This window comes from Mastigoproctus giganteus, chromosome 9 (assembly GCF_048544385.1).
Source record: "Mastigoproctus giganteus isolate SK-2022 chromosome 9, ASM4854438v1, whole genome shotgun sequence".
In the NCBI taxonomy this organism is placed as follows: Eukaryota; Metazoa; Arthropoda; class Arachnida; order Uropygi; family Thelyphonidae; genus Mastigoproctus; species Mastigoproctus giganteus.
The window spans coordinates 188,449,714-188,462,296 of NC_143583.1; the positions used below are offsets into that span (position 1 = coordinate 188,449,714).

Here is a 12,583-nt window from a genome sequence, read left to right on the forward strand (position 1 = left end):
TGGAAAGGGTTTTCGAAGAGCAACTGTTTCGTTTATCCAGCTATTCCACCTCATCTGCCTCGATTGGATTTAGTGACAGGGGGGCTCATTTCTCTTCATATACCATTCATGCAAATTAGAAGACTAAGACATGGTTTCGGCCAATAGGAATTTTGGGCAAAATTATAAATGTTAATGCGATTATCTATTATTTCCCCCTGAGAATAGATGACGATTATTGCGTTAACGTTCATATCAAACGTAAGAAAAAATTCAGAAATTGGGTAATTTAAAGGGCTTGGTTCGTAAATGAGATTTAAGGGTTATGTGAAAGTATCTACTTGTATCGTCTGTATGATATCAAGATTGGCGAAACATTCTTCGATGAAGACATGGAACACCATCATGCTCTTACACGTGGTGAATTGAGTGAAACTGTACCTATTGAAGAAAGTCCAAACTCATAAACATACTTTTACTTGTTTATGAGTTTGGAGTTTTGAAGCTCCATTTATGCCATCAGGATCCACGATGATTGTAATTCCCATGCCAAAAGTGGACACTCAACGAGTCAAATATAATGCTGAATACAAGAAATCGTGGAAGAATCTAGAGGACAACGAATATACTAGCATTGATCACTTCTTTAAAGAAAATCGCATTCATTCAGAATTATAATATATCGATTTACTTCGAGCTAGCATCACTCGGGCAAAAGTCTTTCTGAAACGAGAACCTCATCAAAAATTTCATAACCTCTTCAATCCTTTTATGTTTATCGTTTTATAGTCTAACATGGACATTCAATTCACCACGGAAGAACATTCTTATGCTGCTTATTTCGTTGAATACGTAAATAAGACAATCGCGGGATTAGCAATTTGCAACGTAAAATTATTGAAATTATAAATGAGTATCCTGAGTTTGGAAACGAGTATCCATCATTGAAATTACAAGAAATTAAGCATTGATATGCGCTCAACTCTGAGCTTATTTTGCTTCCTCAACCGATTGCTGCTTCCTTTACTTGAAAATTTTAGATATACAGGGTAAAAACAAAATGATACAATGGTCTACATTTTAAGGAAAGTTCTGAGGTTTTACTGTTGATAAGAAATTTGAACTACATGTTTATGGGAATTTTGAAAGTTACTTAAATTTTTCTCTATCGCATCAGAACTTTTTACAAAGAAAAAATGAAAATATTAGTGGAGGTGCACCTGGTTTATTTTGTATAAAAATACCAATGAAAATATGTAAAAACATCAAAGTGAAAAAATGAAAATATCAAAGGCTGACCTGCTGTCATGCATAATGGGCCCTACTGGATTTTTTATACACTAGACTTTTGATAACAACTACATGGAAATTTTGAAAGTTACTTGAAATTTGCTCACATCAGAATTTTTTACAAATAAAAAAATTAATAGAGGGCCTTCTGGTTTCTTCTGTATTTTTACAGATTTCACAAATGGGTTATCTTTGTATGAAAATATATAAAAACAGAAATACCAAAGGCTGCAAACTAGTTGTCTTATAGACTAGGTTAAACTTGCAACTTTTTGAATTTCTGGTAACTAGCTTCTGATGGGATATGAAATATGCCATCTGGCTTTGCAAGGCAAGTTGTGTAGTGATTCTTTTCTGTTGAAAAAAAAAAAGAGTTGTATGTTATGAATAGGAAGTGATTGTAGCAAAATTGATAATGTATACCACTGATATTTGCTATTCAAAAACCTGTATTCATCTCCAAATAAAATTATTTGGATTTTATAGATAATAGGGAAGTGATCACTACTCTGTGGTTCATTCAGTACAGACCACTCCATACTTGGATATGTAGAGAGTATAATGAGTTCCAAAAGAAGAGGTGGTACTTGTTGGTAAATTAATATAGTTATGAGATCTTGTGTTCAGCAGCATAGGTTGGTAAACATCAAGAAACAATTCTATTAGCCAGTTCCTGCTATTCATATAAGAGAATTCTGTGACAGATGATGGTCATTCAGATCTCCCAAGGTACACAGCAGAAGTTGAAGGTCGGGTCACCACATAACCAAAATCAGAACATGAAAATTTTGCGGAATGTATATAGAAGCCAGAGTTAAAGTGATCCAAATAACAATGCATAGTGCCATTACATCTAACCAAAATAAGAACTCCTTTACATGACAGTAACCCTGTTGCATCTTTAAATAGTGCAATCTGAAATTTCGGAGGTACCTGAGATTTTAGTACCACAGGGTCAAATTAGATCTAATTTGTCTCTATTGCTGGCAAGCCATGCAATTTCATCTTATCAAGGTCTGCATTACTTGATTTCCGTTTTGTTGTTATATGATGTGACTGTGTTGTAGAGGAAGCAAGTTTATATTAGTCCTATTTTTCTTTGGTCTTCATATATTTTGATTCTTTACACTGTTAATTTCCATATTGGTGGAATGCAATTGTTTTTTGTCATTAATGACAGTGTTCCTTGTTTTAGTCAATTCTCATGAGGTTGACTGTCAAGTGCTACAGTTATCCTGGTGTGCATTTTCTCAACTGCGTTTGAGGATATTCTTGTCTTGATGGAAGAAAGTACATTGGGCCCACAGCAGTAGAGATGTTTGGAGAAACTAGGACATCTGCCTGGCTAGCAATTCTTCTGTAGTTGCATATGAGGGGCAGGCATACTTCAATGGTATTTTTTTTCTTGTTTCAAGATACACATTACTTTGGTTTTGACTGTGTATTGGGGGGGGGGCAAGTTTCTCTAAGACATATGAATTATGGATAATTTCCTTCGCAATTTGGACAGAGAGAGTTGGTGGCAATACTCTATGTTCTTTGGCTCTCTACAGTGAAGGCAGATTGCATTGCCTTGACACGTTACTTGCAAATGGCCATTTTTTTTTTTTTTTTTTTTTTTTACATTTGTAACACCTGCAGTGTTTGGTATGTATGAATGGATTTGACATGACAAAGATTTTGCTTGAACTATTTGTGGTAGAATTAAGTTGCTAAAAGTATAATGCTCAGTGTAGGAATAAGGTTGTCATAATATGTTTTGCTTGCAGAACTTGCTGGTCTCTAAGCTTTGGGGCTATTTCTTCCTCAAAGATAGTTAATAAATCCCACTCCATTTTAAAGGGAATGGGCAGGATAGCACGAAGAGAGACTGTAATTGTGGGTGTCCATAAAGGTTGTTTGTTTTAACACCTATTCTGAGTGTCTTGGTGAGATGTCTCTATCAAAAGATCCATGAAACCTTTTAACCATTTTGGAAAAATCTGCAATTGTCTCAGTACTTTTTCTTAGGAGGAATGATGAAACCATGCTTAAAGATTGGATCTCAAGTGATTAATAAAAGATGGGATGGCTTTTTTATATATATATATATATATATATATATGGATTATGAATACCCCAAACACGAGAGGTATTGAAACCTATGGTACTTAATACCTGCACGGGTTGGAGGTTGAAAGAGAAATTCGTTGATCAGACTTGAACTTCTGTAGATTGCAATTTTCAGAAAATACATATGAAGAAGGCTTGTTCCAGAAAACAGAAGTTGAATGAATAAATGAGGAAGAAGAAAAGTTGGTTCTCTGAGTTTGAAGTTGGACAGTAAAAGGATGTTGACTGGTTGTGGCATGTGTTCGGACTGCTTTGAAAGAGAGAGCGAATAATAGATGCCAATTCAGAAGAATAGTGCCCACTTTGCTATTGCTCACTAATCTATAGAAAAGGCATGCAACAGAAACAGAACATCTATGAGACAGAAAGCGGAGAGACTCTGTTAGAAATAGTCATTAATTAACCTAACTGCCCTCTTTTGAATGGAATCTAGAAGGCTGAGAGAGGTTTTGGGGGCATTGTCCCAGATGTGGGAACAATATTCCATGGTAGGGCAGATTTGCGATTTGTACAGAGTAAACAGCTCTTTGGAAGAAAAGTAATGCCGAGAGCAAAAGAGAAAACCCAGATTTTTAAATACAGAGGAAGCAATATTTTTAATGTGCTTATGCCAAGAGAGATTAGAAGTCAAGGTAATCCTAATAGAGATATCTTGCCTAGAAATCAGAGTGTCATTGAAGATAAGTATAGGAGCAGAAGAATCCTTTTTTGCAAGATATAAGAGAACTGAGTTTTAGAAGGGTTGAAATAAACTAAGTTATCTTTGCCCCACTGGAGAATTACCTAGAGATCAATATTTAAGGAATTGGTAGTGGATATTCCAGAAGCTGAAGCTGTTTGAGCAGGGCAAGGTTTCTCAAACTGGAAAGTGGAATGCAAAGTACTATCGTCAGCAAAACTATGGATTGGATTTCTGGTCAATGGAAGAAGGTCATTAATATGCAAGAGGAAAAGAGTGGGGGAAAGAACTGAACCTTGGGGAACACCTACATTAATGGAGAAGTTAGAAGACAGAGAGCCATCTACCATCACCTGCAGTGAGCTGTCAGAGAGAAAACAGCTTGTGAAAAAGTAATTTTTAATCCTTTTGGGTTGAGAAAGTTCATGTTTTTTTCATTGGTGTCACGATTAGAGCATTCTAGCTGTATTCATGGAATAGTTGTGTAGTCAATTTTTATACTCCTATTTGTCCTGAGGGTTAATTTCCCACCTGATGTCATTACTCCTGCCTTTGGGAGGCAAAAGTAATACCATCAGTGGCCAAGCAATGTTAAGTTAGTTATGTTAGTGAATTCAGTCTTGTAAGTAGTCACTTATTACGTGTAAGATTGAACTTCATAACTTAATGAACTAACTATTAAATTAAAGAGAAAATGCTTTAGAAATTACTTTAGATAATGCACAGAGATTGGAATGCATGTTATCTGGGGGCTTCACAAGAGTTATAGACGCTTATGAACATATCAGCAGGATTTGATTTGGTTCTGAAATTACAGTGTATACAATTACTTTATCACTTTTACAAATTTTGATTAATAAAAAATATATGCATAATAAAAGCTGAATCTTATTGGTGGCAGAGCTGCATTCTTTGTCATACATGAAGAAGGCAAGGAAACTGTTAGTGAACCTGAACAACATATGGAAATTACTTGGACAGATAGAGATTAGAAAATCTCTATCTATCCAAGTTTATTAGATCTATGTTTATTAGAAAAACTTTGAATCTGAAGGAAAGTCCATATGGAGTAGATGATATATGTCCAGACAGCATGCTTACTCTCAGAATAATGGCATATGCCATTATTCTGGGAGTAAGCATGAAAATTCACTAATTGAACAAGAGAAGATTCTCTTGGATTGGAGATGCCAATCCATAAAAAATTGCCAGTTCATAAAAGTGGCTCTAAGAATGAAGTAGGTAACTACAGACCAGACTTCCATATCATAAATTTTTCCACAAAAAGTGTTTAATGTGAGTTTTTTGTTTCCCCAAAAAGGAAATTCATTAAAAATAATTATGAAAACTGGATGACAGAAGTTAAAGAAAACTGGGACAAAAATTTTTAAGGAATAGATATTGATAACTAAAGTCAACACAAAGACACAAGAAAATTTCTCTTTAAATAAACCTTGTTGTTTTATTAGTAGGGAATAACCTCATTCAATACATATCAGTAAGCAAACCTAGTTTTCTAATTGATACTTAGTGCATCAATCTCATATTTAGATATCCTGTGCCATGAATTCTTTAGTACATATTGCACTACTGTAATAAAAAAATAAAAAAATACTGCCCTGGTGGAGAGGTATATTGCTATTTATTTAATGTGTACACCCAGACTTCAACCTTTTTTTTGTGGGATATTATCACTGGGTGAGTAGATAACATATGGACCTGAACAATCCAGGTCAGATATATTCATAATGTGTAAGATGCAATATAGTGGAATAGGTAAAATAAACTAAAATAAAAAAAAAAAAATTGCAGAAGCTCATTCTGTAGGGTAATACTCGTTGCTACCTACAAATGCATATTGCATGACATATCTCACTGTTGTTAGGGTCCTCAACAGTGCCTACTTAACCACCAATGAGACTCCAAAAAAAAAAAAAAAAAAAAAAGTAACAGCATATACTTTAGATAAATAACAATATACTTCTCCATTGGAGGAGCACTTTTTTATTTAGAGTGGTGCAAGTCAGGGCAAAGTAACAATATGAGATAGAGGAACTAAGGAGCAAACCTACAAAATGGGGCTTTTGCCATAAATTTACTTCAGTTTTTAATCCTGAGAAAAAGGATTAAAGTATGAGAAAAAGATTTGTCACTTTCTTTATATGGTTCCCTAAAAAACAGTTCACTAGAGATTTAAATCACACAGACCTGCCCCCTCTACAATCATTTTAGGTAAATATGAGAAGTCTTTTGTTCAAGTGATAGAATTTGAAACTAATATTTCAAAGCACTTATTTTTTATACTATGTATTTTTTGTTACGATGACTAAATTTTGAGTAAAATAATGGGGGAGGGGCTCAACCTGAGGTTTCTGTGGTTTACAGAAGTTTCCTACCAGAATCACTAATGCAGTCTCATTAAATAGCTGCAAAACTTTAAACATAGTTTAACTTTAGATTTCAGTTTTTATTTAGATTATAAATAGATATTTCATATAAGCAAGGAGAAGCTGTGAATGAATAAAATGAATGTTATAGTTCTGCTTTTCCCTTCACAGTTATAACCTAAAAGAAAGAACCTTCAACACATATAACTTCTTTGAAGCACATCAAGATGTTCTGACTCCAGCTGGCTTGGCATTTTTTCAAAGTAAATGGGATGACAGCTTGACGAAATTCTTCCATAATACACTTAGTAAGTAATTTTGTTCTTGTTTTTATAGTATGATTTGCAGTGAGCATTTTTATTAAAAAATATAAATGGATATTACGTATATAAACTTCGAAAGTAGTGTAGTGTTAATTTAATATTAATTGATACCACATAGTTGATAGTAGTAATGAAAATTGATACTGGTATCAGTTAAGTATTAATTGATACCACATCCCCTTTCTTAATTGATATGTATATGACAGCAGTTCATATTATTGATGTCATTTATTTTTTCATGTTGCCACAAACATGAAAGGCATGGGAATCTTCACTACTGTAAGTAATATGTGTGTGAGTTTGAAGGATTGAATAAGATAACTGAATGTGTACTGTAATTTTCAGGAAATACATATGAAGGAAGATTGTTCCAATGAACAGAAGTAGAAGGGATGAGGAAAAATAGGTGTTCAATGAATTTGGATTTGAACTGTGAACTAGTTATTGCACATGTTTGAACTGGTTTGGAAAAAAAGAGGTGAAATATTAGTATTGGTAGTGGCAAATGATGCAAGAAAGTAAGATTACCCAGCATCATCTGAATGGGGGGGAAGGAAACTTCCCACATAACCTGTCCATCCACTCTAACAGCATGTGATGGATGTGTTCCAACAATCAACTATCTGCTGGCTGAAGGCAAACTTCACTACATCTGTTTGAGCTTGCTCAATCCATCCAAAGCCTTAAACACCTCAATCAAATCACCTTGATGGTGCCTAGTCACCAGCCACTGCAATTTGCAGAACTGAAACTTTACTTGGTAAGAGCATTCATTTGTTCCCCAAATTCCTGTATATCATGAACAAAATCCCCATGAGCTGTTTTGGTGGCCTGTCTGCACTGCTCAGAAAATTTCATATCGGACTGTGCAGTTACCCCCAGGTCGTTTTTTCATTTTCCATTACCCCAGTGCAGTACCTCTCATATTCAGTTGCCATTTCTCAGCCTGTCTGCCTAATTTTTCTAAATCTTTTTGCAGTAGCAAACTTTGATGGCTGTCATTAATGACCCTGCAAACTTTTATCAGTGATCTGTCAATATTACAAGCTGAGCTTACTACCTGGGAGTCTAATGGAACTGATATTTGGGTGACACATAGGTCAAGTGGTCCAAATTTTGCCAAAGTCCAATCATTCTACAACATCCAAACACTCTGCTTACACCTTCATGTTAATAACCCTGAGTATCCCCCCCCCCTCATGTAAGCTCCATATTAAGCATTCCACATTCAAATGCTTCATCAGAAAGAATTTTCAGCTTAATGAAAACTGCTTTTCGGAAAGAGAGAAACCGTCTTTTATTAGAAAATTTAGAAGCCGAATTTATGGTGAAAGAAAACTATAACATCCTGTTCAGAATTTAAAACTTTTTGAAATTTTCGGAAGGAGAAGAAATTTTAAAACTAGTGAAATCTGAAGAAAAATATATAAAGTAAAAGTAGTCTTCCTTGCTATTTTTAAAATAACTGTTATAAATAATATTATAGTTTATATAAGACAAATACATATTAACAACAACCATATAACAAATAAATACCATGATAGATTGATAAAAAAATATATTTTAATTGTAATTTTATATTTTTCTTTTACTTTTTGAAGGAAAAAATGCTATACTACACCTTTCGTTTCAAGTTTTACTGCTTACCAATTTTCAAAATATGGCCACCCTGCACATAAGTTAAAGATAATTTTAAGTACTATTTTAGAATTTATAATTATTTTACTCTGCCTATGGGAAACATTTTTAAACTGAGGATTTCTAATTGCTTAACATTCTGTTCATTAAACTCATTACCAAGTTGGAAGAATGAGCTCCTTTGGAGTTTCAACATAACTTAAAAGGTCACAATTACAATAAGACATAGCAACAATCCACTAAGTAATTCCAAACTGCTCACAACCATCAGAACTTAATGCTTAACGTGGTCTACTTATCAAATTATGGATATCGATGAAAACAATTGCAATATGTCACTTCCATTACATCAAAAGGTTTTAGTGCTGAAAGCCTCAGACTATGGAAAATTCACTAATCGCACAAGTTAGTGCCAAGCGTCATTTCAGTATGTAGAAAATCACCAAAGTAGGTTAAATGGCATCATTTTTGTGATATCTCATATTGTGAATGCCTTCACAACAAGTTTCCTGATAATGAACTACCTCGAATAGGCAACACTTCGCCAGTAGATTCTCAGCAGATACCACCACTCCTGGGTGGTATCTGCCGAGAATAAATAACATTAGTCTTCTCCATTGACAAAACGTTGCTTATTGGAGGTAGTGTAATATCAGGGCAACTTGTTGTGAAGGCATTCATAATATGAGATAGTGTATATCAAAAACGATGTTATTTCATCTGCTTCGGTGATTTACTGTGAACTAAAGTGATACTTGGCACTAACTTGTTCGATTACTAAAATGTTTATATTGTTTAATATCTTTTTAATATTAAAAATAAAGAATTTGTATATTTAAAAAAATGTATTAAGTGGGAAAACATCATTATAATAATACACTGTGTATTCTTTATCATGAACTTTTTATGTAGGAAAACCTTTTACCCCGGGAAACTTCTTATGCTGGAAAATAATACATTAAAATATATAGAGTTGAAACTGTGACTTAAGAAACCAAACCTAAACAGGGGAAAACTTCTTATCCGAGTTCTACTGTATATCATTAAATCAATGACGATGGTGCATTACCATGTGCTATGACATATCTATTCTACACTAACATGTACTGATCAGTCTGTTGAAAATTGAAGCCTTTGTTAGAACCATACTTTTCTGATGATGATTATTATTAGGATTCTTTATTGTCAATTTGGCATAACAAATAGGAGAAATTTATTTATGTGTATGCCAGTGTCATCCTTCCCATGCATGTCTAAAACTCCATAATGTACCAGAGGCAAGAAAATAAATAAAATATTATCTACCAGAGCAACAATTTTAGCATTCCGCAATTATTGCAATTGTTTTGTTAATGAAGAAGTTTGGATTTCTGTCCAATTTTGACAGCGTGCTATTGTCAGCAGCTTTAGAAGCAGCTTGAATAGTTCATGAGTACAGGTCGACCATCACTAATCCGGCCACCTGTAATTCGGACATAATTTAAAATATCCCGGGTCGGCACACCGACCTGCCGGTACTGTTTTGGTGGTGTTGGTTGCAGCATCAGCTGCTGGCACGAACTCTTAAACACTGGCAAGCCATTCCTACTTCTTTTTCTGCATTTATTATAACTTGCTCACATTTAGCCCCAGCCATGGTTCCAATGCATAAAGGAAGTGCCTCTTGTGGTGTAAGCGCAAACACCATACATTGTCCATAGCAGATAAAGTTGAACTTCTGAAAAAACTTGACAGCGGTGTGTCTGTGAGAAGTTTAACTCTGCTTAGTTGTAAATTCCATAAATTTCTCTCAGTTCCTCTTATTTAGTAATTTTCTTTTAGCCATTCCTTTTTTTAGATTTTTTTTTTTTACAATAAACTTGCGGAAAAACAACACAATATGATGGATAATAGAGCACTAACAAACTTGTTTTCACAAAATCTCTAACAATACTGACAAACTTATTGCAACGTTTGAGAGTTCATTTTATTGCAGCGCTCTTTGTGCGTGCAATAAACTAATCACAAATGAGCTTCATATGTATGCCGTAATAGCATCAAATGTATGTGGCCGACATGGCTTCTCAAAAAATAAAGTAACCTACTGAGCCATGTCGGCCACATATATGCAACATAAAAAAACTTTTTTTTTTTTTTTTGATATTTTAAGTGAAAAAACGACAACACTGACATTACAATATTTATTTTAGAATTACTAATCAAATTATTTGCTAAATATTTTTTGGCCCCTGGTAAATTTTTTTTTCTTTAACTAGCTTGGCAATCAACGTGTTAAAGGTAGGATGAAGTAGTTAGGTAAACGGTATGTGCTAAAATAACCACCGGCGATCCGGCAAACTCACTAATCCAGTACTCTACAGGTCCCAACGATGCTGGATTAGTGACAGTCAACCTGTACCAATAATGAAGAATGCTAATGTGTATCATTTTCATAAGTTTTCACAAGGGGATGTTCAATATATAAACAAATCAGGCAACCAATAATAAGGGAAACAAAGTTTTGTTTTCACAAGTGCTGCAATCTGCTATCTCAGCAGTACAAGCTTTAGCTATGTATATTAATTCCCCTAGCAACAAATTACATCATGCTCAAAGTACAATGTACTTGTCCCAAGGGTTTTATTTTAAAAATATACATTGTTGTATATATATATATATAAAAAAATGTTCACAGTTGTATTTAAAACAGATTTAAAATTTAGGGCAACATTAAAAAGTGAACAAATTTGAATTGTTTCTTGCCAATAAAAGCTTCTCATAAGGTACTGCTTGGGGTGGGTGGGGGGGAGGAATGCACACTCTCTAATGTTAAAGAGTGTAGAGCCAGTTCAGGAGTTAATGATGTCTATTATACTAGATTGCAAATTTAGTTTTAAGTACAAACACAGTTTATTTCATTCCTTTGTATGTTATTTTTGCCATCATTAGATATGAAAGAACCTGTTTATGAATATATACAGCCTGCGCAGTATTTCAGGCCAGAAGAAAAATATCCCAAAAAGCAGCCATTCAATCTGTAAGTACTTAAATTTTTTTGAGGTAAGTTTTAATTAATATACACTATATTATTCATTGTATTGCTTTGTCTATTGTGTTAGGCTTCTGAAAATTGGATCATATTATTTTAGATCAGTACTGCACATGCATGCATGCACTTAAACAGCCACCAACTCTCTTGATTTACAATGGAGAATCAGGTGTTTTTGACTATTTAGCCCAGTGGTTTTCAACCAGGGTGCCACAGCACCTTAGAGTACTACAACAACATTGCAGGGGTGCCACGTAATTTGGGCTTAAACTTATTATTTTTTTAATTTATGTATTTATTTCATAAATATTCCACCTAATATCAAAAGGTTCTGCAAATCACACCAGGCACAAATATCTCATTAAAAAATTACAAAAACCAAGTGTTTAAATACCTTCCATTGTATGGTATCTTTTTAATTTTGTAGTGATCTGTAATTGATTTTTATTTAGTACTTCTATATAAAGAATAAAATTATTATCTAAGTATATATAATTTGTATTATGAATTGTAATTATGTTTATAATTATATTATTATAATAACTATAATATAACATTTTTTTTAATATTAGATATACGGTAAGCACTGGTTATAGTGATCACTGGTTATTAGAATCAGCCACTCAATAGAATCAAATTTTGAAGAACCGATCCAAATGACCGATCCACTTGCAGTCTGCCAAATCCCATATACTTTTTCTGACAGAATCTCAGTTATTGGTTGATTCAACTACTGCTCACATCTCAGATGCCCAAATTATTTGCTGTACGATTCCTTTCGCCTCAAAGGTGGTACTTGTGCATATGTCTGTTCTGATATTCCCTGTCAGAGACTTGGCAATTTGGAATCTCCTCTCTTTGATTTCTCTGGCTTAAAATCTCTCTACCTCATTGTATCAAATTCATCTGTTGTCTCTACCGTTCTCCCAACTCCACTAATCACTTGGAGCTCTTTGACTTCCTCTCTTTGCAACTTGACTTTCTCCAGTCCAACTTTCCTAACAGTTTGGTGATTTTAATGCTCACAACTCCAGCTGGCTTCCGTTTTCTAGTCACACCGACCCAGCTGGTTGAGATGCTGAGGCTTTTGCAATTACTTAATGACCTTGAACAGATTGTTCATTTACCTACAAGAATACCAGACAAT

General features: G+C 34.1%; 1 protein-coding gene across 1 annotated transcript in view; it reads left to right on the plus strand.

Annotated features, from left to right (window-relative positions):
- mRpL38 (mitochondrial ribosomal protein L38) overlaps positions 1–12,583 on the plus strand; it is a 95,482-nt gene that overhangs the window by 66,991 nt on the left and 15,908 nt on the right. The window contains exons 6-7 of the mRNA XM_090380865.1: positions 6,619–6,755; positions 11,337–11,424. Of these exons, the coding sequence (XP_090236991.1) occupies positions 6,619–6,755; positions 11,337–11,424 (225 nt within the window). The remainder of the gene's footprint in view (positions 1–6,618; positions 6,756–11,336; positions 11,425–12,583) is intronic.